General features: G+C 39.6%; 1 protein-coding gene across 4 annotated transcripts in view; it reads right to left on the bottom strand.

Moving 5' to 3' along the window:
* LOC117422582 (protein SCAI) overlaps positions 1–27,607 on the bottom strand; it is an 85,697-nt gene that overhangs the window by 49,890 nt on the left and 8,200 nt on the right. For all 4 annotated transcript variants that reach the window (XM_058987141.1, XM_058987140.1, XM_058987143.1 and 1 more), the window contains 6 exons: positions 21,854–21,985; positions 15,917–16,012; positions 4,866–4,952; positions 4,292–4,390; positions 1,064–1,160; positions 347–445 (listed from right to left, as the gene is read on the bottom strand). In XM_058987141.1, the coding sequence (XP_058843124.1) occupies positions 347–445; positions 1,064–1,160; positions 4,292–4,390; positions 4,866–4,952; positions 15,917–16,012; positions 21,854–21,960 (585 nt within the window). In that variant the 5' untranslated portion in view covers positions 21,961–21,985. The remainder of the gene's footprint in view (positions 1–346; positions 446–1,063; positions 1,161–4,291; positions 4,391–4,865; positions 4,953–15,916; positions 16,013–21,853; positions 21,986–27,607) is intronic.

The following is a 27,607-nucleotide window of genomic DNA, read 5'->3' as shown; positions in this document are numbered from 1 at the left end:
GGCCCTTCAGGACTCATGAGTTACAGCTTCATGAAAAGGGTCTAATATCACTTTAAAAAGTTTAATGTAGCAAAAGCATGATGAAAGCACAGCATAACATGGTAAAGCTTAAGAAGTGTAAAGTTTTGATTTGGTAAAGCATAACAAAATAAACATACGCATTTATATGGTTTGCCAATATAATCATGAGAAAAGCATGCAAAACTGCAACATTACCTTGCAAATGTACCATAGTAAACGTTTAAAAGGGGAGTTATACTGTAGGAAACATTGTAAGGGGATGTTCATCCCAAGCCGGTTACTCCCACTTCCACACTGAACCCAGCACACTCCCAAAGGGTCTCACCTCAATGAAGGCTGCCACCTCCTGCAGGACCAGGTTCCACTCCAGTTGGTCCTCCGTGTTGAAGCGATGAGTGTAATCTTCAATCTCGTCTGATAAATCCTGTTTGAGAAACACAGAATGTCAAAGAACGACTATTGACACAGTGACTGGTAAAGGCACATCCGCGTGGAATGCAGGGTGAGTCGTACAGTTAGGGGAGCGCAGGTTCACAACCCGGCTGCGTGAAGTTGCTAGTCTTCACTGGGAATTCCACAAGGAGCATCACACGGGCTCTGGGCCTGTTTTGTCTCACCACACTAGTGTGGCTCCTATTGGCCAGGTGCCTGGTGAGCTCAAGCAGACAACTGCAGGGCTGGCCTTTGTCCTCCAGGGGCCGGTAGCTCACTGACATCCACTATCAAACTCCTAGGTGTAAAGAGGCAACTGGCTTGGGTCGTGGGATCGGAGGACGCCCCCTGACATTCAATTCTCCTGATCTGCTGATCTCGTGAGGACCATAGTTGTACATTATAAACTAGGAAGAAAATAAAAATAGTGTTGAAGAACCTGAATATCATAAATATCATGATGAGGAATAGCCTGAGAAAGAGGAGCTACATGTAAACCAGCTCATCATTAGAAGGGCTGGGTAAATGGAAGTTTAGCACTATAAAATTTCACGACAGTAGCATAATCAATTCTCTGTGTAAGACTTGTCAATGTTAATCTAGAACATACCTTAACCAGATCTTTCACAAGATCCATTTTATTGAGCAGAAGACAGACTACAATATATCGTGCATAATAACGAAGCTTTTTAACAACCAGTTCAGGCCTAGAAAGGGAAGAAGAAAAAAAAAAAAAAAAAGACAGGCTTCAGAAAGATACATCAAACCACATGTTACTCTAACCTCTTGCTACCAGTGTCCAGGAAAGTGACCAGAGCACTGTGCTAGAGTCCTGCATCGGGTCAGATGCCTGTGGGTGACCTGCAAAAGCGGGTCGCGTTCGGGTCGGAATGTTAACAGCTTTCCTTTTTATACTTTGCGAGTTCTTGTATTATAATTATCATCCATAAACAAACTGCTACTTGCTTTTGAGTGATACTCTTTGTTGTATATGAATTTGTAATTTTTATTTTATTTGTTTATTTAGCAGACGCCTTTATCCAAGGCGACTTACAGAGACTAGGGTATGTGAACTATGCATCAGCTGCAGAGTCACTTACAATTACATCTCACCCTAAAGACGGAGCACAAGGAGGTTATGTGAATTGCTCAGGGTCACACAATGAGTCAGTGGCTAGAGGTGGGATTTGAACCGGGGACCTTCTGGTTACAAGCCCTTTTCTTTAACCATTGGACCACACAGCCTCTTCATTGTGTTGTAAACTGAGAAAAACAAAGTCTATGTATAACCTTGCGATTTGCTTGGGGCCACATCAATGGGAGTAGTTCTGTATCTGTGGCATGGAGGTTAATGGGATCCAGTGCATCTGTGTCTCAGAGACAGTGGTGCTGTTTGAGAATCTTCTCAGGTGCAATGCAGCCCCAGAGGTCAGCAGTCAAACAATATGGAGTGGAAACTTGTGAAAGCAGCAAAAGACAGCATAAAAAAAGCACTAAGCATGCACTGTCTAGGAATGAAATGCAATTGGTTTTCAATCCCTTTGGTGACTGGCTCTGTGAAGGGAAACAAAGTGCCCGGTTTGTTTGTAATTAACAGGTATAAAAGGTTAAGGGGATCAGACAGACTTGTGTGCATGGTCTAGAACAGGAGGTGGCCAAACCGCGGCTCACGAGCCACACGCGGCTCCAGGGCAGGTCAAGTGCAGCTCCTGGTGAAATACTGGCTGACGCACACTTTGCAGCTCCAATGAACGGATGGAGATTTTGGTGTGCAGCTCGTAGGGTCAGGAAGTGTGGCCACCCCTGGTCTAGAATCAAGCTGACCAAAGTGACAGGAAATGTTTAAGATTGAAAATGTAAAAGTGTTTTCTTTGTGAATACAGATAAATACCAAACTGTATTTTGAAACAACTGTGTTTTTGAAATCCGACAAGGGGTTTGTCATGAATACTAAAATCGCCAGTTTACAGTTTCAGCACTATGAGTGACTGAACTGTTATGAAGATGCCCAATGAAGCTCCATATATATATATATATATATATATATATATATATATATATATATATATATATATATATATATATATATGCGCTGTGTAAATATGTTTTCAATACTATATATGTCTTTATATACATTAGTTACCTTTAAAATGTAATCTGTTAGTTACAAGTTACTTGAATAACATTGTAACTAGTTAGAGAAACTTATTACTTAAAACAATGTAACTTGTTACAGTTATAAATAGGTATTTCTCAGACACAGTTTAAATTTTACACTGAAAAAGGAACCATTATAGTTACAAGTTACTGAAAAATGTAATCAGATTACAGTAATGTGTCATATGTAATGTGTTACCCCCAACACTGTATGTATCTAACTTTGAAAATTGAATGAACAACATGTACATATTCATAATCTACACTAACTAAATATTGAACTGGGGAAAAAAGAAAGGAAACTAATGAAGCTCCAGAAGTACAGTGTCCATTTTAGGACATCCTCAGACATCATCCTTACTGGAGTCAATAACTTCATCTATCACCCCTCCTCGTCAGACCTCACTCCTCCTCGAGTCAATCGTCACCCCTGAGTCAGTCGTTTTTCACGCAAGACATTTCAAAGCGTTTCACATAACATTAAATTTAAAAAAATACATCGAAACTGTTTTTTAAAAAAAACAGAACATGTTATGTCTGATGCCGTACGCTGAGATTTGCCTTACAAAATTAAATCCAAACAAATTCAAAATAATGAAATTGCACATCGTAGCTTTTAAAGTATTTTTTAAAACGTCTGAAATATACATATTAAATGGTAAAGAAAGGTAAAAACGCATGCACCAAATCAGCAGCTACACTGACAGCTGTGTCATCCAATGGAAGCACCGAAAGCTTTTTTGCTCTTGTTTGATTGCAAGATTCAGACAACTCCGTCACCTCTCACTCTCCCCGAAAAAATAAACAAACAAACAAAACAAACCAACCAACCAACCAACCAACCAACCAACCAACCAACCAACCAACCAACCAACCAACCACACCACCACCACCAACGAGGAGGGGTGACGATTGACCTAGGGAGGGTTGAGGTCTGATGTCTGACTCGAGGAGGGGTGACGATTGACTCGGGGAGGGTTGAGGTCTGATGCCTGACTCGAGGAGGGGTGACGATAGAACCGGGGAGGGTTGAGGTCTGATGTCTGACTCGAGGAGGGGCGACGACTGACTCAAGGAGGAGTGAGGTCTAATGATTGACTCGAAGAGGGGTGATAGAGGAAGTTATTAATGCGTGAGACTTGAGTGGGGGATGTCTGATACTAGACTCCAATAAGGGTGATGTCTGAGGATGTCCTAAAAAGGACATCGTACAGAAGGCTCTGGCTTGATTATGATAGCATCGTTACCTGGGCATAGGCAATATCCAGTCCTCACTGCATCTAAAGACCAGGCCTCACAGAGATCAAGGTCAAGAGAGGATGCGCCAAAACAGTGGCATTTCAACTTTCTGGAACATTCAAATGTTTTGTTTAATTGATTCTTAATTGTAAAGCTGCACAAGGCAATGCATTGATTCTGTACTGAAATAAATTATAACTTTTCACTAATGTTTTAATCAATACAAAAAAATCAATTGATTGAGTCTCTCACTGAAAGAAAACTGTTCATGTAAAGATATGAGGTTCTGAAACACAAATATGAAAAGGTGAAGATGCTCTACTCATGGCTAGCACAATATATATGGTGCCCCTTTACTATATTAGAACTGATTCACATCAAACCACCAAAACCAGAACCATAGAAATTGCAGTTAACAATGAACAGCTGTAAACAGTCATACCTATCTTCTTTATTGACTTGTGAGTAATAGGATCTTTGTCTTATTGCAGAATAGAAAGAAAAGGCTTCATTCAAATAGCTGGTTTCAGAAGTGCGTAGGCTACAACAAAAGTAGGAAATAGGAAAACAAAAACAGAAAGAATACAAATGTGAATTTTGTAATGTTAAATATGATCTATTCAGGGCTACCAAGACATCTAGTATATAAGCAGTGTGTTAGGGTACAACAGGCAACAAATATCCCATCCCCAAAAACCACAAACAGCACACTCATTTTTGAAACACTATAAATTGTAAACTTTTTTTTTTAACAATAGTCAACCCCTTTAATAATGTATATGTACTTGTTAACGGTTCCTTATACTACAGTGTCAATTAATAAAGTAATATAGGTTTAGCAAATCAAACTTCTGTTTATGGACAGTGTCTTATTACATATTAGTACACTGTTTTTTACAATGCTTAATTACAGTTTTATAACACAAATGTAGGCTGCTGATATATTTCTAGGTGCTGTTCATGCTTCATTCAGACTTCATTAAAACGTTAGTACAGCTTCACCAAGAATAACTCACTAGTAGTGGTAGTACAGCTGTCCAATCTTGGAAGCAATTTCTCCGATCTGCCACCTCTTCAGGCCATATCGGTTATCCAGCACTTGTCTGTTTGGAAATAAAGAGTTCTGTTAGCTGTTTTGGGTCTTTACCAGGGTTGTTTCATTTACAATTGCTTATCACCACCAGAGGGGACTTGTCTTTTTTAAATGCTTGTCTTACCTTTCCCTTCCCATGACTCAAAGGGTACTGAATGATTAAAGTGATGTAACAATGCAGACATGCTTCATATAAATCACGGATAGTTTCCTGTGAAACGCTATTGGAGATGGTGCACTGAGACTTTGTAATTTTCGGATAGTCACAATCAACTGATAAATGCAGCACTGAATTAAAATAACCACATTTTGATGCCATTTTAATAATAGGTTATTTTTTAAACTATATGCAGTAGTCGTCTATACCTGGAGATCCTGTACCATTCCGCTACTCTAAGTTTAGAAACAACTGTTTGATTTATTTCACAATGACATTGCATTGTTACTCCAAAAGATAACTCCCATCTTATTATTTGTCAAAAATTCTTCACACAAATGTAGGACAGGCAGGACAGAAGAGGCGGAGGGGTAGCGCTATACACAAGAAATAGTCTTGAAGCCCAGGTGTTAAATCTGGACAAAGAAAACAACGCCGAATCAATATGGGTCAGAATAATGGACAAAAATTCAAAGGGCATAATAATAGGAGCATGCTATAGACGGCCAAATTCAGACGCCGAGCAAAATAATCTGTTATATAATGACATTAGAAATGCGTGTAAAAAAGGAAAAGCCATACTAATGGGGGATTTCAACTTCCCCCGTATAAAATGGGAGAACCTGGTGGGGAGCACGACGGACGAAATTGAAATGGTGGAAATGACAAATGACTGCTTCCTAACGCAATTTGTCAAGGCACCGACTAGAGGGGAGGCATGCCTTGATTTAATCTTTTCAAAATAACAAAGACAGAATAACTAAAACAGAGGTCAAACAGCCACTGGCAAACTCAGACCACAACATGGACTCGTTTAAAACCCCAAAAGTAATGACTAAAGCTAAGGTTTACAATTTTAGAAAAGCAAACTATGAAGGTATGAAACAGAGACTAACAGAAGTAGATTGGAGTAAAATAGAGAAAACATCCACAGAAAAAGGATGGCTGTTTTTTAAAAATGTAGTACTAGGAGGCGCAAAACAATTACATCCCAAAAGTAGACGAATCTAAATCTAAAACAAAATGGCCACAATGGTTTAATATTCAGCGAAAAAAGGCACTTTACAGAGCGTTTAAAGGGATCAAAAACAAAGTACACAGAAAGAGTTCTTGGAACTGCAAACGCAAGTCAAAAAGGAAGTCAGAAAGGCCAAGTGAGAGATAGAAATCAATATTGCTAAAACCAATTCCAAAATGTTTTTCCAATATTATAACAGCAAGAGAACATTCAAAGAGGAGGTTAAATGTCTATGAGACACAAATGGCAAAATCATCGACGAAGAAAAAAAAATAGCAAATATATTAAATGATTACTTTTCACAGGTTTTTACAAAGGAGGACACGGACAACATGCCCCACATGTCGACCTGTTCCTATCCAGTTTAAAATAACTTTAGCATAACAGAGGCAGAAGTGTTAAAGGGACTAGGAGCTCTTAGTATAAAAAAATCCCCAGGGCCGGATGAGATCCTCCCAATAGTACTCAAAAGAAATGAAAGAAGTTATTTACAAACCGCTAACCAACAGTCTCGACACAGGGGTTGTACCGACAGACTGGAAAATTGCAAACGTAATACCGATCCACAAAAAGGGAGACAAAAAACCAGGTAACTACAGACCAATAAGCCTGACTTCTATTATATGTAAACTTATGGAAACTATAATGAGATCCAAAATGGAAAATTACCTATATGGTAACAATATCCTGAGAGACAGTCAGCATGATTTTAGGAAAGGGAGATCGTGTCTAAGTAACCTGCTTGACTTTTTTGAGGATGCAACATTGACAATGGATAATTGTAAAGCATACATAACATAAGAAAGTTTACAAACGAGAGAAGGCCATTCAGCCCATCTTGCTCGTTTGGTTGTTAGTAGCTTATTGATCCCAGAATCTCATCAAGCAGCTTCTTGAAGGATCCCAGGGTGTCAGCTTCAACAACATTACTGGGGAGTTGGTTCCAGACCCTCACAATTCTCTGTGTAAAAAAGTGCCTCCTATTTTCTGTTCTGAATGTCCCTTTATCTAATCTCCATTTGTGAACCCTGGTCCTTGTTTCTTTTTTCAGGTCAAAAAAGTCCCCTGGGTCGACACTGTCTATACCTTTTAGGATTTTGCATGTTTGAATCAGATCGCCACGTAGTCTTCTTTGTTCAAGACTGAATAGATTCAATTCTTTTAGCCTGTCTGCATACGACATGCCTTTTAAACCCGGGATAATTCTGGTTGCTGTTCTTTGCACTCTTTCTAGAGCAGCAATATCCTTTTTGTAACGAGGTGACCAGAACTGAACACAATATTCTAGGTGAGGTCTTGCTAATGCATTGTAAAGACATGGTTTATTTAGATTTCCAGAATGCTTTTGACAAAGTCCCGCATAAAAGATTAATTCTCAAACTGAACGCAGTAGGGATTCAAGGAAATGCATGCACATGGATTAGGGAGTGGTTAACATGTAGAAAACAGAAAGTACTGATTAGAGGAGAAACCTCAAAATGGAGCGAGGTAACCAGTGGTGTGCCACAGGGATCAGTATTAGGTCCTCTGCTATTCCTAATCTACATGAATGATTTAGATTCTGGCATAGTAAGCAAACTTGTTAAATTTGCGACACAAAAATAGGAGGAGTGGCAAACACTGTTGCAGCAGCAGAGGTCATTCAAAATGATCCAGACAGCATTCAGAACTGGGCAGACACATGGCAAATGACATTTAATAGAGAAAAGTGTAAAGTATTGCATGCAGGCAATAAAAATGTGCATTATAAATATCATATGGGAGAAACTGAAATTGAAGAAGGAATCTATGAAAAAGACCTAGGAGTTTATGTTGACTCAGAAATGTCTTCATCTAGACAATGTGGGGAACCTATAAAAAAGGCTAACAAAATGCTCTGATATATTGTGAGAAGTGTTGAATTTAAATCAAGGGAAGTAATGTTAAAACTTACAATGCATTAGTAAGACCTCATCTAGACTATTGTGTTCAGTTCTGGTCACCTTGTTACAAAAAGGATATTGCTGCTGTAGAAAGAGTGCAAAGAAGAGCAACCAGAATTATCCTGGGTTTAAAAGGCATGTTGTATGCAGACAGGCTAAAAGAATTGAATCTATTCAGTCTTGAACAAAGAAGACTACGTGGCGATCTGATTCAAACATTCAAAATCCTAAAAAGGTATAGACAATGTCGACCCAGGGGACTTTTTTGACCTGAAAAAAGAAACAAGGACCAGGGGTCACTGTGACAGTTTAGCCGACTGGAGATAATGAATAAACCCATTTATTTAATTGTCTGCTTTTGATTTTTAACGGCTGTTTTTAAAATGCAATTTGTGTATAAAATATATGACGGGTAAATATTTTTAAATGTCTGTTAAATGTTTATTCACTTGGGAAGAGGTCAGAGGTCAAGTGGGTAAAGAAAAGGAAGATGGCCGCTGGACATAAGAGATCGTGGACCTTGAGTGTAGAAGCTGTAGCACGTTTGCGGTTTTGTTGTTTGTTTTTTTTTTAAATATTGCAATTTACTATAACCTCGAACTGTATTAGTTTTTAGCACGTTTGCACACTGTCTGCGTCTGGATATTGCACTACGCCCTTTGTTTTGGATTTGTTTACAATATCACCGCACTTGAATATCCAGAGGTATGAACTGTTTTTAAAAGAAAGCCTTGCTGTCTATATGCTCCTGTTTTTATGGAACATTTCTTAAGTACAGATTCTGAACTGAATTACTGCTTGTGACTGAATTACTACTGCTGTGCACACAACACTGCCATAGGAAGTGACTTGAACCCTGATTCTCTAAAGTTTTGTAATAGTCTGCGGGACAACGCCGCTCGGCGCTGCAACAGTCACAAATGGAGATTAGATAAAGGGGCATTCAGAACAGAAAATAGTAGGCACTTTTTTACACAGAGAATTGTGAGGGTATGGAACCAACTCCCCAGTAATGTTGTTGAAGCTGACACCCTGGGATCATTCAAGAAGCTGCTTGATGAGATTCTGGGATCAATAAGCTACTAACAACCAAACGAACAAGATGGGCTGAATGGCCTCCTCTCGTTTGTAAGCTTTTTTATGTTATTAAAAGTATGATAAGATCACATTCAAGTAAGAGCAAAATAAAGAATACAGTAAAGAGATGTTATAAACTGGGAGTTACATATCATTCTGTCGCGTTACTACTTCTGGCAAATCTATAGACCTCATGCATCACCCATTTGTTAATAATGACACTTCAAATTTTGCACAAAACGAATGCTGTTTCCCCTTATTACTGTTTGGCGCCTCTTAACACTCACAACAGCAGAACTTCTTATTGTGATCGTCTCGGGAGGGAGGGAACTTCGACTGGACGCCGGAAAAACCGGAAGCACGTCACTTAATCCAACCCAAATATCTTACGAAACCACACCTGATATGGTAAGAATTCAAAGAGGTGTGTCGTCCGGACACATTGCACTAACCATTGCAAAAACCATTGTTTTTGAGAGTTTGGAATTTGGTTTCATTTTTAAAATACCAGCCCAAAATATTTAAATTATTTTTTTTTTAATGTTGTGACAATCAGAATAATGTGAAACTTGAGATTCAGACAGATTCAAATATATGTTTAGTTTATTGTAATGCTGTTTGTGTGTGTAGTATAATGGTGTTGGTGTTTTTTTTTGTTTTTTTTTAATAAGTAACCCGCAAACGAAACAGTGCACTGCGGCAAGTCTGGAAATGCCATTGCCGCTTATCTTAAAAACAAACTGTTACACAATAAAATCCACTTACAAAAGTATGGGCTTTTTTGTGCCGAATGTAATCTCAGTGAATTGTACAATCCTAAGAATTATATTTTGTGAGCTTTATATAATAATTTTCAGAAATTATTATTGCGATTATTAAGGTTTCATTGTCTCTTGCGATAGGTTGTGATTTTAGGGCTCTGTAAACGTAAAACTACTCAAACATACCTAAATATTTTAAGACAGACGTGTAGTGGACAAAAAAATTATAATTATTATGTATTTCTTAGCAGACGCCCTTATCCAGGGCGACTTACAATTGTTACAAGATATCGCATTATTTTTACATACAATTACATTTTTTACACATTATTTTTACATACAATTACCCATTTATACAGTTGGGGTTTTAATGGAGCAATCTAGGTAAAGTACCTTGCTCAAGGGTACAGCAGCAGTGTCCCCAACCTGGGACTGAACTCACGACCCTCCGGTCAAGAGTCCAGAGCCCTAACCACTACTCCCCGCTGCGCCCAGAGCCCTAACCACTACTCCCCGCTGTGCCCAGAGCCCTAACCACTACTCCCCGCTGAGTCCAGAGCCCTAACCACTACTCCACACTGCTGCCCTATTGATGATTGATGATTACGGAGATAATTTTACATCGATTTCAAAACTGCTGCAGCACACACAATCATTCCCATAGGGGACGAACACGATCTCGCTCTCCTCACCCACCCTACCTTTAAACTTTTACAGTTACTTTCAGAAAAAAGGAGCACATTTTGAAATCACTGTGTTACTGTATTAGTAAATTCGTTTCACAATTTACAGGATGTGATGACAAACAAAATGACATAGAAAAGTGACTCTAAACAGCAAGAAAGCTGCATTAGTTCCTTTAATACCCATTCCCAGAAACGTGCTTACAGTACCTGATCTTGAACGGTTCTAGTGTTGGAACTGTTTGGAAATGTGCCACACACTTTTGTATCCATATAAGGTAGAAGACCTTTTTAACTTTTTGTACAAAAACAGGATTCAAAACCCATGGAAAAAAAGAAGAATGTGGTAAATGGACAAATTAATTTCTGCAAATATGCCCTATGCTTGTTCCATTAAAGTGAAACTCACTTGAATGAGGCTCACTAGATCATTAAATCATTTCTGACCAGCCTGTCTCCTACCTGTTCAGGAGGGCTTCTTAAAGCTACAGCGACCCACCATCATGCACAACTGAACACCAAAAAACAGTTAATTTTAAAATGCTGAATTAGCTGTAAAAATGTCTAATTAGTAACATATTACAGTAAAGAAATCTCTCAGGAGCAAAGGAACCCATTACCCCATCATGTTACATGACAAATAAAACTGCAGTACTGTGTAATAATGGCTTTCTGCATGAGGTATTAATTATGTTATTAATTGTAAGTTTTGGATTATGTGTATGTGTGTGTCTTACAGTTAAGTTGTTTTTAATCATTATGTTTAAATTGTGTGTGAATGTGTTGTTTATTTGTTTTAATGTGCTTACTAATTCAGTTGCTTTAATATGCTTTTATATTAAGTTTCTATACAGTATTGCATAAGTTTCAAGTTATTTCATTTCCCATCAGCAAAACCAGCTACGTGCAGTTTTGCATAGCCTAACATGACTCAAAGTCACAGATAAGTGTCGGAGCTAAATGCCAAAAGGCAGGAGACTAGCAGAGATAGTGTGAGATGGGGGAAGGTGCATTAAGACAAAATGGATGCGCCCTGCTGAATGTAGCACATGGGCAACCATAAGGTCAGAAAGCACTGCCCCCTTTTCCACAGAGGAAGTATGTGGCAGGCTCGCTGTGTGTGATGAGAGAGACTACCTCAATTATTGGACAGAAACCAGGTCGGGTTGAAGGGGAGTCAACAATTGTTTACAAAGGTATAAATATTAAACATTGTAAAGTTTTGTCAGTCTTCATCTCTTTCGAATTGACTCCATGGATATCCGTGCTTTCTGATACAAACAGATCATGCACTGAGCTGTACTGAGGCCTTGTCCACAGTCAGTTTGAACCTTATGCTTATATGATTGTATTGGAGGTATACCTTTCTTGTAGATAGTGTTTTTGAATCAAAAAACGTTTGTCAGCTTAATTTTTTCACTACAACCACACAGTAGAATATGTGCTATTTTTTGCTGAGGTCATTGGTGTATTGGTTTCTTTTACATTATATATTTTTAATATTTCTGCTTTAGGAACAAATACAAATATGGTCATTTTGGGACAGACAGCTGACAGAAATAAGAATCGTTTGAATTGGCCATAATAATAAAAAGTGGATTACTGACTAACAGGAGAGACCTGTGCTGGCTATCAGTGCCATCCTGCAAGGGGGGGGAGGGGGCGAACGGAAGCCCCGTAGGACCCACCTGCCAATCATGGCAATGACACAGAGAGGTTGGGTGAGGGGGGTGTGTAGCGTGGCTCTCTCTCAGAGTGGTCGGGAGGCGGGTCTTGGGGGGACGGTCGACCAACAAAAATGACATTCTGCCTTCGCTCTTGTCCATTTAAGAGAAACTACAGCGGGAGCTCTGTTCAGAAACCTGGATTAAAAACAAAAGAATGCCAGTGTCTGGAGCGAGAGAAAGGGGCAAGCAAGCCAGGCTGAGGAAGACTGCCACAACAACATTAGTGCCTGTGGCAATGTGCCCCGCCCCTGTGTGTATTTTTGTGTTTTATGTTGTATGTTACATGTGTTAATGTTGGTACATTGTAGTTGGTACACGGGATATAATGTGGGTAATGAGCATGAGTGTTTAAAATGTATAATTGTATTTAGACACTGGGATTGCACTTCACTTCACGTGCATTTAAAGTACTTAATATGTGAGCACAGAGTTTTCACACATCAGTTCACGTGCTGGGTCAAGTGAATAATTAATTGGTAATTGAATCCCAGCACAATTGTATATATAGATGCACGTTTTACTCACTCAGGGTTGGGTGTTCGGTGAGTAGAGAACGGGAGAGAGAAGGAGAGTAAAATAAACTAAATAATTATTTGTTTTGACTCACCGTGTGTGTTTGTCTGTTAGTCCACTGTTCGTTTAAGTGTTAGTCTGTTTTGTTTGTCTATTTATTTTGGCTGCAAGTGCCGTGTGCTGTTTTTGTTTAAAACCTTTTTATTTTGTTCATTATTAAACGCAATTCACATTTCACTTCGCAGTACTGTGTGTTTCTTCTGGGTCTGACGTCACCACTACAGCCTGCTTGTCACAGTGCCTTATCACGTACCCCTAATGGGACGTTACTTAGTTTAGCTGGGGAAGTGATAGCGAGGGAATAGACGAGAGTCGTGGAAACTCGAGCCTCAATGAACAGTGGACACTGCGGGACTTTTTTTGTTTACCAGTGTTTATTTTCTCTTTTGCTTTCTCCTTTTGTTTTTGCCAATTGTTTTGCAGCACCAGTGTGTGCTTACCAAGAACGGTAGCAGGAACCGAAAATTATCAAGAGACCATGTTAAATGAGTGTTTATTTTTCGTGAGACGTCTGTTTCTCTTGAAAAACGTGGACATGGTGCCTTTTTGTGTTTACATGTAAAGCCACTCATTTCCCTTTGGAACGCCTACTTTTCCCTGAATGCTATGCAAATGAAGGAGAGGGGGGTCAGATTTAAATTAGCCATGCTGACGGCCGCACTTACATTCTCATGAAAGTCCCCAAAATACTGTTTACATGAGCAGAGAAAAGTTTCACGAGAAAGAATCCACATGTCATCATGTGACCTGATTTTCTGATGGATAGTGCCTGCTTTTTTAATACTATGGTTTAAGTGTTGTCGCCCACACTGCTTTTCACACATCATCTCTGTGTGTGTATCGGGGGGGGGTGTTAGATCTTTATTAATAATAAACTGGGCCAAATCCGAGTGGTGGTTGAACAGGCGTTTGGGCTATTGCAAGGAAGGGGGCGGATACTACTGAACCACAGGCTTGTTGCTCAAATTATTACAGCCTGTTGTATCCTGCACAGTCTGTGCCAGGACCGTAAGGAGGTAAGGTGCTCAGCTAAGCAGAGGAACAGCTACCTCAGCCTCCAGCAAGAATTGCACAACAGCAATATGAAGAGGGTCCTGCTATTAGAGATATGAAGAGGGTCCTGCTATCAGAGATATGAAGAGGGTCCTGCTATTAGAGATGCACGGCTATCTTTATTTTTGTAAGCCGACGGTGTACTTTTATTTTGTATCACAGTTTTGTTTCATTAGCTTGTTTTGTATCTCTTTATAACAAACATAGCATCCTCATTTGCACTGTACCTGTATGACTGCTTCTGCTTAATAAAGAATTGGAATATTTAGAAGTATTGTTGATTCCCAAGAAATAAGTTGCGAAAATTCCACCCCACATTTTATTTTGAGAGTGGGTTAAACAATGTTTGTGTTGTGCATTGTATCAAACTGCCTCTTCATATCCTCTTCCCTTATGGATATTAACGTGGAGGATGAACACAGGTTTTGCTGACATAAGTAAGTAGGAGACATTGCATGGGAGTATGGCTATACACACTTAAACATAGTACTTTACCATAAAGTCGTTTTGACAGTTGTTTGGAAAGCTATTTGCAAGTGTATTCTGAAGTACTGTACAGTAGCTGTAACCACCAATTCACAAGTCCACGATGCAGTTTATCAAACATTTATAGTAAATAGTTTTAAACAGAAACTTGGTAAATACAATATGTATGATACAAACACATTTAGATCTGTGTAGGATTAGCATTTTGCAAAGTTCTAGGGAAGACTGAGAAAAAAATTGGGTTATCGCAACATCAATCTGATAAAGTAAATACTGCAAACAAAACATTAACTTCCCTGCTGCCATCTGGACCATGGGAACTTATGTATTCCCATGTGACTTTTATAGCAGCTTTAGGAAAGGACTTGAACAAGCTAATTAACAGTTTCACGAGAAACTGTGTTTACATGTGTAAGTGGGTGTTGATTTCACAAGCTTTTCCTAGAATCTATGAAATGGAGACATTCACAGTAAAATACGGAGACCGTTTTTTGGGACACTTTCACACCCTGCCAAGTTTCATGTGTATTGTCAATTCATGTGAAATAAATCACACATGTAAACTGACCTATTGTTGGTATTACCTTCCACAGCACAAGGGTGTCCTCTTGTGTGGCATTGACTCCTGTGTGTTCAGTGAATCCCCACACCCTCCCACACTGACTAATCACTAATCTCTAGACCACACTGCCTCCAATTACAGTGCTAAAGCTTCTGATTAAACACTGCCCAATGAACTTCACATTAACATTACAGTTTCTAAGAAGGAAATTTCACAGCAGTTGGCAGAGCAAATATGAAACTCAGAAATTCGTAATTAACTTGTCAAAATGCAACGTGTTAAATGGACAAGAGCGAACTTCATGTATGTCATTTTTACACATGAAACATGAAAAATATAAGCAGTAACACATTAACCCTTTGTAGTCCTGTCGGATCAGGTCCGACATTACAATTTTCCCTTTCCGGTCCGATGTCGGACCCTGTCCGACATCGTCAAAAAGACGTAAAACACAGGTCTCTAGTCGTTTTTTCTCCAGATCTGAGCAATACACATAGCCCCGGCACCACATAGATAACACGGACATAAACAAACAAGATAGATGCTTCTGCATCCAGCGCTCAAAGAATATCACAGACATTTGCAGAGCTTTTTGAGATGTATAGTAATAAAATAATGGCTTGGACCGTATTATTGAGGAGTTTGGTGATAAAATGAGTGATCAGGAGATGATTAAATCGGTATGCACGACTATGAAGAGGTATGTGAAAAATACAGCGAACAAGGGGTGGGGCAGGGCTGGAGATGCAGTACTGAGTGTCCTGTTGATATGCAGTGCCTTTTAAACTTGTTTTACTGTGAAAAAAAATACTTTTAAACAGCGCGTCTAAAATGAACTGCAAGTGTGAAAATAAATTGGACCTGACACGCCTGAGACGCGTTAAAGCACTGCCTTTAGAAACACACATTTGAACTTTTTCCACCCCTGAATTGCATACAAGAGCTCTGCCTTTACCTGTGCTGCTGCTGAAACTTCCAGAGTTTGGTGTAAACATCGAAGGTACGTCCAAAGTAGGACTGCCACTGCTTGTGCCCGTATTGAGGTAAATCTCTGTAAAACAGAAAGTTTAATCAGCTTAGTCATTGTTGAAAAAAATAATTTTATATATATATATATATATATATATATATATATATATATATATATATATATATATATATATATATATATATATATATATATATATATGGACTGGAGAGGAGGGCTATAGTGGAAAATGATTGCCGAAGCCATAGGCTGAGGTGATTGCACCCTGGAGGTTAACAATAGTGTTCGCAAGGGGCATTTAATTTTCCACTACGAGCCGAGTCTGCAGTACATATTTAATTTTCAAATGGCAAAAACTAAGTTAAAGTAACGTTAAGGTTTGGTTGCAAAAGGCCAAAAGGTCCAAGTTAAGGTAACCACGCAATTACATCAGTAAGCACATGAGAAGTTATCCCAGAAGACTGGCCATACAGACAGAACACTGGGAAATCATAGTCCTTGTGATTGGTAAGCTAATTATTTCACCAATGTCGAAGTAAAACTAATAAACTTAGAATACTGTAGTGCTATAGAATTATAAGAACCTTCCATGTATTACTGGAACTAATGTTAGACCAATTATATTTCTCCAAATGCTATCAGCAATATTCACACAAAATATTTTCTGTACCTGAAATCTACAACATTGGCTTTCTTGTATTAACTGCATTGTATTAATTGCGTTGCAAAAGGAGTCACTGTATTTTCTGCAGTATGTGCATGTTTGCACTGTGATTAACCATTCATCTTTCAGACTTTACAGTTGACTATGAATGCTTGCTAACATACCGTTATGCTGGAAGCCAATTGTGACATTAAAATGTTTAGGTACAATTGCAGATTTCTGCAGTTCGCCATTTTGAAAATGTAACGTTACTCAATGAAGTACATAAACAAGATGTGGATTGTAATGCGTGGATGTTATGCTTACAAGAGATATAAATTACTGCTTTGTGTACAACAGCACACATATATCAACAGTATACCATGCAGTACTAACTGCAATGAAAAGTGTAACATACATGTAGGGTTTGACATATTGCATGTCCAATTCATTTTCAGGTACTCCTTTCCAAAAATCGAATACTCATCACTACATACCTCAACATGAAATTACACATTTCTGAGTACAAGGAATTCTGTTGTTCATTAAAGCACACATTGACAACAAACATTGTGGGAATGCAAATGCAGTTACTGAACATGTTACCAAATCACAAGAACTATGATTTCCCAGTGACCGTACGGCCAGTCTTCGGGGAGAATTTGTCATGTGCTTAGTGATCTCATTGATGATGTCACTGATCAGGTCAAGTGTGACAGGAAACACACATAAAGTTTACAAACGAGAGAAGGCCATTCAGCCCATCTTGCTCGTTTGGTTGTTAGTAGCTTATTGGTCCCAGAATCTCATCAAGCAGCTTCTTGAAGGATCCCATGGTGTCAGCTTCAACAACATTACTGGTGAGTTGGTTCCAGATTCCCACAATTCTCTGTGTAAAAAAAGTGCCTCCTATTTTCTGTTCTGAATGACCCTTTATCTAATCTCCATTTGTGACCCCTGGTCCTTGTTTCTTTTTTCAGGTCAAAAAAGTCCCCTGGGTCGACACTGTCTATACCTTTTAGGATTTTGAATGCTTGAATCAGATCACTGCGTAGTCTTCTTTGTTCAAGACTGAATTGATTCAATTATTTTAGCCTGTCTGTATACAACATGCCTTTTAAACCCAGGATAATTCTGGTTGCTCTTCTTTGCACTCTTTCTACAGCAGCAATATCCTTTTTGTAACGAGGTCACCAGAACTGAACACAATATTCTAGATGAGGTCTTACTAATGCATTGTAAAGTTTTAACATTACTTCCCTTGATTTAAATTCAACACTTCTCACAATATATCCGAGCATCTTGTTGGCCTTTTTTATAGGTTCCCCACATTGTCTAGTTGAAGACATTTCTGAGTCAACATAAACTCCTAGGTCTTTTTCATAGATTCCTTCTTCAATTTCAGTTTCTCCCATATGATATTTATAATGCACATTTTTATTGCCTGCATGCAATACTTTACACTTTTCTCTATTAAATGTAATTTGCCATGTGTCTGCCCAGTTCTGAATGCTGTCTAGATCATTTTGAATTACCTTTGCTGCTGCAACAGTGTTTGCCGCCACTCCTATTTTTGTGTCGTCTGCAAATTTAACAAGTTTGCTTACTATACCAGAATCTAAATCATTCATGTAGATTAGGAATAGCAGAGGACCTAATACTGATCCCTGTGGCACACCACTGGTTACCTCGCTCCATTTTGAGGTTTCTCCTCTAATCAGTACTTTCTGTTTTCTACATCCCTAACCACTCCCTAATCCATGTGCATGCATTTCCTTGAATCCCTACTGCGTTCAGTTTGAGAATTAATCTTTTATGCGGGACTTTGTCAAAAGCTTTCTGGAAATCTAAATAAACCATGTCTTTACAATGCATTAGCAAGACCTCACCTAGAATATTGTGTTCGGTTCTTGTCACCTCGTTACAAAAAGGATATTGCTGCTCTAGAAAGAGTGCAAAGAAGAGCAACCAGAATTATCCCGGGTTTAAAAGGCATGTCGTATGCAGACAGGCTAAAATAATTGAATCTATTCAGTCTTGAACAAAGAAGACTACGCGGCGATCTGATTCAAACATTCAAAATCCTAAAAGGTATAGACAATGTCGACCCAGGGGACTTTTTTGACCTGAAAAAAGAAACAAGGACCAGGGTTCACAAATGGAGATTAGATAAAGGGGCATTCAGAACAGAAAATAGGAGGCACTTTTTTAAACAGAGAATTGTGAGGGTCTGAAACCAACTCCCCAGTAATGTTGTTGAAGCTGACACCCTGGGATCCTTCAAGAAGCTGCTTGATGAGATTCTGGGATCAATAAGCTACTAACAACCAAACAAGCAAGATGGGCTGAATGGCCTCCTCTCGTTTGTAAACTTTCTTATGTTCTTAAGAACACAGTACAACCACTCCCCCCCAAAAAAGCGCAAAGTTTCAGTTTTGTTTCAATTGCAAATGTTAATTTAAATCTTGGTTCCTTAAAAAAACATCAATGTTTAATGTTGCTTTACCGTGCCGGTTGCATAGAGCTGTACAAGCTAACATCAACAGCAGTTTGATTTTTTTTTTTTAATTTTATTTTATTTATTTTTTTAAAATCGGTATTTAAATCGTATAATGAAGGCCATATAGCTAGGATGTAAATAGTATATCCACACTCGGCTGACGGTTTGGACACGAAACTGTTGCTGCACTCGGTACTGTAAGTTACAAGCAAGCACCACACATTTAAAATAAAATTACCGTTACATTTTATTAATTAATGAATTAAAGAAATGAAAAAAGTGATGTTAACATGCTATGTTTATACACACGAAAAGGGGCTACAGAAAGCATTTTTTCTTTTTTAATCCGAGTCAGTGATAATAACTATTGTTTTGTATTAGATTTATTTTTTCTTGGGTTTGGAAATAACATTAACGATTTAATAAAGGTAACAAGATAACAACACATGAATCTTGGTGAGCAGAGTACAGTAGCTTGTAATTCCAGTGTGTAACTTAGTTTAAAAAATCATAGCCTTTATATACATTTATATATTTTGGCTGTCGTAGTGTCCATTTTACCCATTGTTTCACTGGAGCAGACAGAGTCATGTGCGCTGACTGGGTAGGACTTCTTGAGTTGTCAGAACGTTGTCAGGGGTGTTACATGGGGCAATCCTCGTTGGATTTGGTCGCAAGCAATATAGTTGCTAAATTGCCTAGACAGTTGTCGCTAGAGCTGCTGACCCACTTTCAAAATCAATTATTATTAATAATAAAAACATAAAATCACAGAATTATTTTCATTCTCCCGACACACTAGTAAAATTCCAGACTTTTTCAAGACGTTCATAATGGAGACATGGTTTTTAAAAGCATTTTCAAGCCCTGGAAATCAGTTTGGCATTTTCCATACTTTTTCCAGACTAGCGTACAAACCCTGTCCAGGAACCTGCTACATTACGTACTCCTCGCTATACATTACTTGGCATCAATATCTCCTAAACTAACCTACTTATGAGCCAGTCATCTTACTGCTACTCCTGCTTCTTCATACAGCTTCGGCTGGGCACTGCCTTCACGAGCAGCGTCTGCAGTTTAAGGTTGCGTAGTTGTAGTTAGCCTGCAATCCTCCTGAGCGTACACAATGTGCCCTTCTGTGTAGCATGGCGGTGCAGTCGCCCAGAACGATCCCCACGAGGTTTTATGCGACGGACACTCAGGTGTCCAAACCTAGCAGGCAGCAAGTCTCAACTAAGCGGCCGCCTGTAAACAATCATTCAATCAAACAAACAAAACAACTCCAAAAGGCACACAAACCAAATCCGTTTCCACATATAAATTACACCAACACTAATCTCACCTGTGCAGGGCAATCGCCCTGCTACACAGTCTTATTCCAACACTTCATACAGACAGTCACATATTGTGTCACCACGCTTTCCTAAGGAGTTTAATTAAACCAACAATGAAACAGAACTGCCCCTATAACAATCCGGCCCCCTGCAGCCTGGGGAACACTTCCTCTTTGGTGACACTTGGCTGGCAGATTCTCTTTTCTTTTGAACACTTTGGCAGGCAGGATACCTAATCCAATAACACGCTAAAGCAATTCTTCCACTCTTCTTTGTGGTTTTGCCTATAAAGTATTTGTTTAATACCTCGAACTGTGCTTTGAGAAAGCTGTGTTGTTGTCTTTAGAGTCTTGAGGAACTGAAAACTCCCCTTGCCTGTAAATATCCACAACAATAAAAAGTTTGAGGGACTGAAAGCCACCTCCCTTTAGAATTCAGAGAGGGGTCTTCAGAAGCAGTGGGCAAAAAGGAACTAGTTAGTAAGCTTCGTAAAACATTTTCCAACAATAGAGAATGACACAGATCGTACATAATAGTGTATAAACAGTGAAGAAAAGAAATATTATGAAAATGTACAGCTATGGCCAAAAGTTTTGCATCACCCTTTAGAATTAGCTATTTTAGCTTCATAAAGTCAAATTGAATCTGCTGAATAATGTTACATTAAACATATTAAATACCGCTTTGTAGTTTTCCATATACTGAAAACTGACAAATTGAAAAAAGGGACATTTTGAAATCTAAAATGAAATACTGTACTATTATGGCTTCCAGTTGACTTTTGCAATATAATTTTGTAATTTCTTTGATTACATGATGTTAAATAAAATATCTAAATTATGTTCATATAGATTTTCTTTTTTGTTTAAATTATCTATGAATCCTAAAATTCTAGGTGATGCTAAACTTTTGGCCATAGCTGTACAAGACAGAAACTGCATTCCCAAATGTATTTATGTTACAGTCTCTCTCCAAATTCCTGCCATCTCACCACTGACATCACATTTAAAAGGGGTCAATTTCTGCAACCTTTGACGGGGCATCTCAGTAGTTTAACTCCTGCTGTCTCCAAAGCTAGGACCCCAGGTAAGATAAGGGAGTGGCTAGCAGGTGCAGTTCCTTAGGTTAGTCTGGTTGTTATACAGTAACTTTGATATGCATGGATTAGAAAGCATCACATACTGCGAGGAAAGGGGACCTGACAAAGGGGCTTGCTAATGGGGGGGTATTACTGGTACTAATTTGTAAAAAAAACATACAAACCATGGACATTTTCCAGAAATAACACATATTATAGTTTGATTTTTGTGTTTAACTTTTATTCATGATTTGTATCTCAATCTGGGATCTGCCATGACAGTACCCTGTTAATCAGATGACTGGTCAAAGGCCTGGCCGTAGTACTTGGGCATAGAAGAAGTCCTGACCTCAAGCCATTGAAGAGCTGCTTGGATTTGTCCAAGAGGTAGCAGAAGTCTGTGACAGTCTTCCTCTCTCCCAGAGGGATGTCTTCCTCGGCTCCCCCAGCTGACATGTCGGCTCCTGCACACAGCTCACTCCTGGAATAAAGCAGCCAGTTTCAGGCCTAAAATAGCTTGATTGTGACAATAAATCAAAACTAAGGTAAAAACATTTGGTAGATTTTACTGAACACACAAAACCATGTAAACAAACACAAAGTAATACAAGGGTGGCAGCTATCCGTATGACAAAACAACTGATTAACATGACATACATGGAGAATAGTTTAATGAAAATTGTAAAACTGTTATTTAAGACCTCATTAGGTAAGCAAATTAGGTGTTAGTATCACGGTGAAGTACATTAAAATGACTGATTTAGAGTATTTGGAATAGCTGTTTGATACAGTGGTAGCCACATTCAGCCATGAAAATGTCAAAAGATGGCATGGTACTCCAGTATTCTCCGCGGTAAAACTGAAGTCAATGCGACATGCTGGTTCGTTAACTGTTACAGGGCGTTATCTGACTTCATGGGTGAAAGTGGCCAATTATCATTTTGACTGAAACTCCATCACAAAACCAAATCAGAGGCATTCTGAGCCATTTTGGACCTAAAGCCAGACCGCTGCAGTTATACTCATACCTAAAACCACCGCTGGCAGTCATTATGTCGGTACATTTTAAACAACATCAATATTAAAATGAAAAACGACTATCCGATACAACTCCTGACTTTAGAGTACTGTAATCTGTCACAAGTGTTATTTAATATGTAGTATTTTGTATTTAATTATATCCTGATGTAACTATCACTGACACTGTTATCTGCTCCATTATTGAATCGACAATGGTCAGGGGTTTGAAGATTCATCAAGGGAGAATGAAATGCTTGAGGGAGAAGGGACAAGGGCCTCGCATTGATCAGTACTTCTTACGAAGTCAGTCAAGTCAGTCGAATGAAATCCAGCGACAGGAAGCAAACCACAGTTCGCAGGATATCAGCACCCCTGTCATAGACGTGAGGAGGACTTGCATAGACACAGTTAGTGATGAACCTAATGATCCTTGTGAACCTGGTCAGACAAACCAGCATAAGAGAGAAAAGAACCTCAACGGGCACAAGGCTGGAGTTAAATGGCCAAGAGCTTGTGAGAAAACTGCATGGGACACAGTAAACACAGATCTCTGCTTTGCATTGGAAAGATTAAGTGGAACAGTTGAAAAGAAGCTGGATAAATTTGGGGTCATCATCTACGCATATGGAAGAGAGAGGTTTGGAGTTGAAAAAAGGAAGGAAAAAGTACAAACTATTCCTGGAAAGTCTAGACGGCAGCAGGAGATTGAACGCTTAGTTAGAGAAAGGAGACAGCTGAGGAAGCAATGGAGAAGAGCAGAACAAAGTCAGAAGGAGGGACTCAATCTCTTACAAAAGGGTCAGAAAAGATAAGCTTGCAACATTGCGCAGAGCTGAGCGCCTACGGAAACGCTACAAAAAGTAGGAGCGTACAAGAACTAACTTTTATAAAGACCCATTCAAATTTGTAAAGAATTTATTCACCAGTGAGAAGAATGGCACACTAAAAGCATCTAAGTTCGAGCTGGAGAGATATTTGGAGTAAACACATACAGATTCAAAAAGGCAGGAGCCTATGTCAATTCCTTCAGACATCCCACCTATCAATCCACCAGAATACCAAATGGAGGACTGTGCACCTAAGTGGAAAGAAGTAGAGCAAGCTGTGAAAAAAAGCAAGAGCTTCATCATCTCCAGGGCCTAATGGAGTTCCATACAGAGTGTACAAGAGTGCTTCAGGAGTTCTACGAATCGTGTGGAAATTGATGAAAGTGGCATGGGAAAAACAGGTTGTACCAAGAGCATGGCGCCGAGCAGGTGGAGTCTTTATACCTAAAGAAAAAGATTCTACAAGCATCAGTCAGTTTCGTCCTATTTCCCTACGTAGAAGGCAAGATTTTCTTCAGCATTACTGCTCAGAGATTGTCAGCTTACCTATTAAAGAACTGCTTCATTGACACTTCAATACAAAAAGCGGTCATTCCAGGTTTCCCAGGATGCTTAAAACACATCAATGTGATCTGGCAACAAATTCAATCAGCTAAAAAGGAGAGGAAGGAGCTCCATGTGACATTCCTGGATTTGGCTAATGCATATGGTTCAGTGCCACATGAACTTCTTTGGGCAGCATTTGATTTTTTCAGTGTAACGATGACAATAACAAATTTAGTGAAAGCCTACTTTGGAGATTTGCAATTTAGTTTTTCAACTTCAGAATTCAAGCAATGCCGAGAAGCTGGAATAATGGCAGGATGTACCATTTCTCCACTGGCTTTTACCATGGCAATGGAAGTAATCATTAGGGCATCAAAATGGGTAGTAGGAGGAGAGCGCTTGGTTTTTGGAATGAGACTACCACCAATTCAAGCATACATGGATAACATGACAATCATGACTACAACAGTAGCCTGCACTAATCGGTTATTGGGCAAATTAACCAATAACATTCAATGGGCACGAATGCAATTCAAGCCCACTAAATCAAGGAGCATCTCTATAATTAAAGCTAAAGTAGTAGATAAAACATTCTTCATTAATGGTGAGGCAATACCAACAGTGTCCGAGAAGCCAGTGAAGAGTCTTGGGAGATGGTACGACGGGGATCTAAAGGACACAGTTTGTGTGGGAGAGGTTAGACAACAAGCAGTGCAAGGGTTGAAGAGCACAGACAGCAGTGCTCTACAAGGCAAACTAAAACTCTGGTGCTTTCAGTTTGGTCTACTGCGGAGGTTGCTGTGGCCACTGACTGTGTACGAGGTTTCTTTGACAACAGTAGAGAAGCTGGAAGCTTTAATCAGTTCATACATCAGGAAATGGTTGGGAGTTCCACGCTGCCTCAACAGAGTGGGACTTTATGGTAAAGGAATACTGCAGCTACCAGTCTCCGCTCTAACCGAGGAGTTTAAGTGCGCCAAGGTCAGACTGGAAATGACATTAGTAGAGTCACGCGACAAATGCGTAAGGGAGGCAGCACCTGTGTTGAAAACTGGAAGAAAGTGGGCGGCAAAGAAAGCTGTGGAGGATGCAAAGGCTGCCCTTCAAATTGGTGATATCATGGGGCAAGTTCAGCATGGAAGAGGGGGTCTTGTTCTCAGTTCAGCTCCTCCTACATGGCACAAGGCAGCCCCAGCTCAACGGAGGAAGCTGGTAGTCAATGAGGTGCAAAAGCAGGAGGAGAGGATGTGGTGTATAAAGGCCATTTCCCAGGCCAAGCAGAGAGAATGGATGAGATGGGAGAGTGTGGAACAACGCAAGATTGGCTGGCAAGACCTATGGTCAATGGAACAGAGCAGGATCAGTTTCCTCATCAGGTCAACATATGATGTTCTCCCATCATCACAGAACCTAAACCTCTGGGTAGGAGAGGATCCCTCATGTCCTTTGTGTTCATCACCTGCAACATTAAGGCACATTTTGACAGGATGTAAGGTGGCTCTCAGCCAAGGACAGTTTACTTGGCGCCATGACCAGGTGCTGCGATGTTTGGCCTTAGCATTGGAAGACAAGCGTAACATGACCAATAAGTTGCCACCTGTTCCATTAAAACATTACACACAAAAGACAACATTCCTCCGCCCAGGAGAGCAACCACCAAGAAAAGGTGTTAAAAACAATCCTAGCCCAGGACAACTGGAAGCTGCCAGTGACTGGAAAATGCTGGCAGATGTTGGTCAACGGCTTATTTTTCCACCTGAGATTGCCACCACTAACCTTCGACCAGATATTGTCTTGTGGTCTGGATCAGCACGTCTTGTTCACCTGGTATAGTTAACAGTGCCATGGGAGGATGCTGTGGATGAGACGTACAAGAGGAAGAAACTGCGGTATGCTCAACTAGCCACTGAAGCGGAACAGCGAGGATGAAGAGTCCGGGTTTACCCAGTGGAGGTGGGTTGTCGAGGATTTGTGGCACACTCTACAACCCGGTTTCTCAGAGACGTTGGATTCAGTGGCCAAGAGTTGCGTCGCACAGTGAAGAACTTACCTGAAGCAACAGAAAGGAGCAGCAACCGGCTGTGGTTGAGACAGAAAGATTCTGGCTGGGGATCTCAAGCACAATAGAAAGAAAGAAACGCTGATGTATGGGTAAGTAAGCTGGGCTGAGTTGAGTGGGGGACGGAGCGGGGTGATGCTGGGATGCCAGAATCACCGTCGAGCCCTCTTGAGGTGTCGTGGGCTGGTTGACGAAACACGGAGGATGGAAGGTGCCCACTTGAAGACCCCAGAGATGTACCCTACTTAGCTCAATCCAGACGGTTGTCATGCTGATGCGCTGGGGAGACCGCACTGTGGTTAATCCCCAGAGCCAGCATCGCAGCCGTTGTGTGTGCCGATGCGCTGGGGAGGCAATAAGCTGATCCCTGAAGCCAGCATTACACTTCAGCAATTAAACACCAGACAGAAGGATATCTACATCATCATATGGAAGGAAATGCAAATGGATGGAGACACATATGGATCACATTAGTTTACTGTAAAGCTACGTCTTAGTTGGTGCTTATCTTGGCGAGAGCCGAGTTCAAATCAGCATGAAGTTTTAACATCTACTCTCGTGTAATGGAAATCATGTCATATACTTGTACTTGCTAGAACCGAAGTCATTGTATTTTATCTAGCTCTTAATTGTATTAACCCTTTGCAGTCCATTGTCGGACCTGGTCCGACATTGCAATTATTCCTATCCGGTCCATTGTCGGACCCTGTCCGACATCATCAAAAATACGCAAAAAACAGGTTTCTAGTCGTTTTTTCTCTGGAAAAAGCCGAGAAAACCATTCAATGACCAAGTGGGAGCGACAGGAGCCGAGACAAGCTGATTAAAAAAAAAAAAAAAAAAAAGGCGTATCTCATGAATAGTCATACTTGCCATTGGCATCCCATATGGGCGGTCATAAGGAAACAAGCTGGGTGTTACTGTATCAGCGCACAGAGACTATCACGGACATTTGAAGAGCTTTTTTGAGATGTTATAGTAATAAAATAATGACTTGGATTGCATTATTGAGGAGTTTGGTGATAAAACGAGTGATCAGGAGATGATTGATCGGTATGTACGACTATTATTATTATTATTATTATTTACTTCTTAGCATATGTGAAAGCTATAGCGAACGAAAGGGTGGGGCGGGGCTGGAGATGCCCAGTGAGTGCTTTGTTGATATGCAGGGCCTTTTAAACCCGTTTGACTGTGAAAAAAATACTTTTAAACAGCGCGTCTAAAATTAACTGCGCGTGTGAAAATAAATTGGACCCGACGCGCACTTAATAAATGGACTGCAAAGGGTTAATACTTCTACTGTGATTCTTGAAATGTATTTTTGTTTACGACGTAAGTCGCCCTGGATAAGGACGTCTGCTAAGAAATAAATAACAATAACAATAATAATAATAATAATAATAATAATAATGTTACTCAAGCACATCATATCAAACATCTGCACAGCTGAAACGCTGTATTTAAATGAACAATTAAACATAAAAGGGTTTATTTTCTAACTTACCACATATAAAGCACTAATTCATAAATGAAAAAAATATAAACATGTTAAAAGAAACTAGTGTGTAAACAGGTATATGTACATACAAAACTGTAACTGGTATTTTCCCTGGTGCATTCCTTGTACAAAACTAAGGAATTGATAGCT

This window comes from Acipenser ruthenus, chromosome 15, assembly GCF_902713425.1.
Source record: "Acipenser ruthenus chromosome 15, fAciRut3.2 maternal haplotype, whole genome shotgun sequence".
In the NCBI taxonomy this organism is placed as follows: domain Eukaryota; kingdom Metazoa; phylum Chordata; class Actinopteri; order Acipenseriformes; family Acipenseridae; genus Acipenser; species Acipenser ruthenus.
The sequence above is the reverse complement of the archived record's forward strand: the minus strand, read 5'-3'. Positions and strand labels throughout refer to the sequence as shown.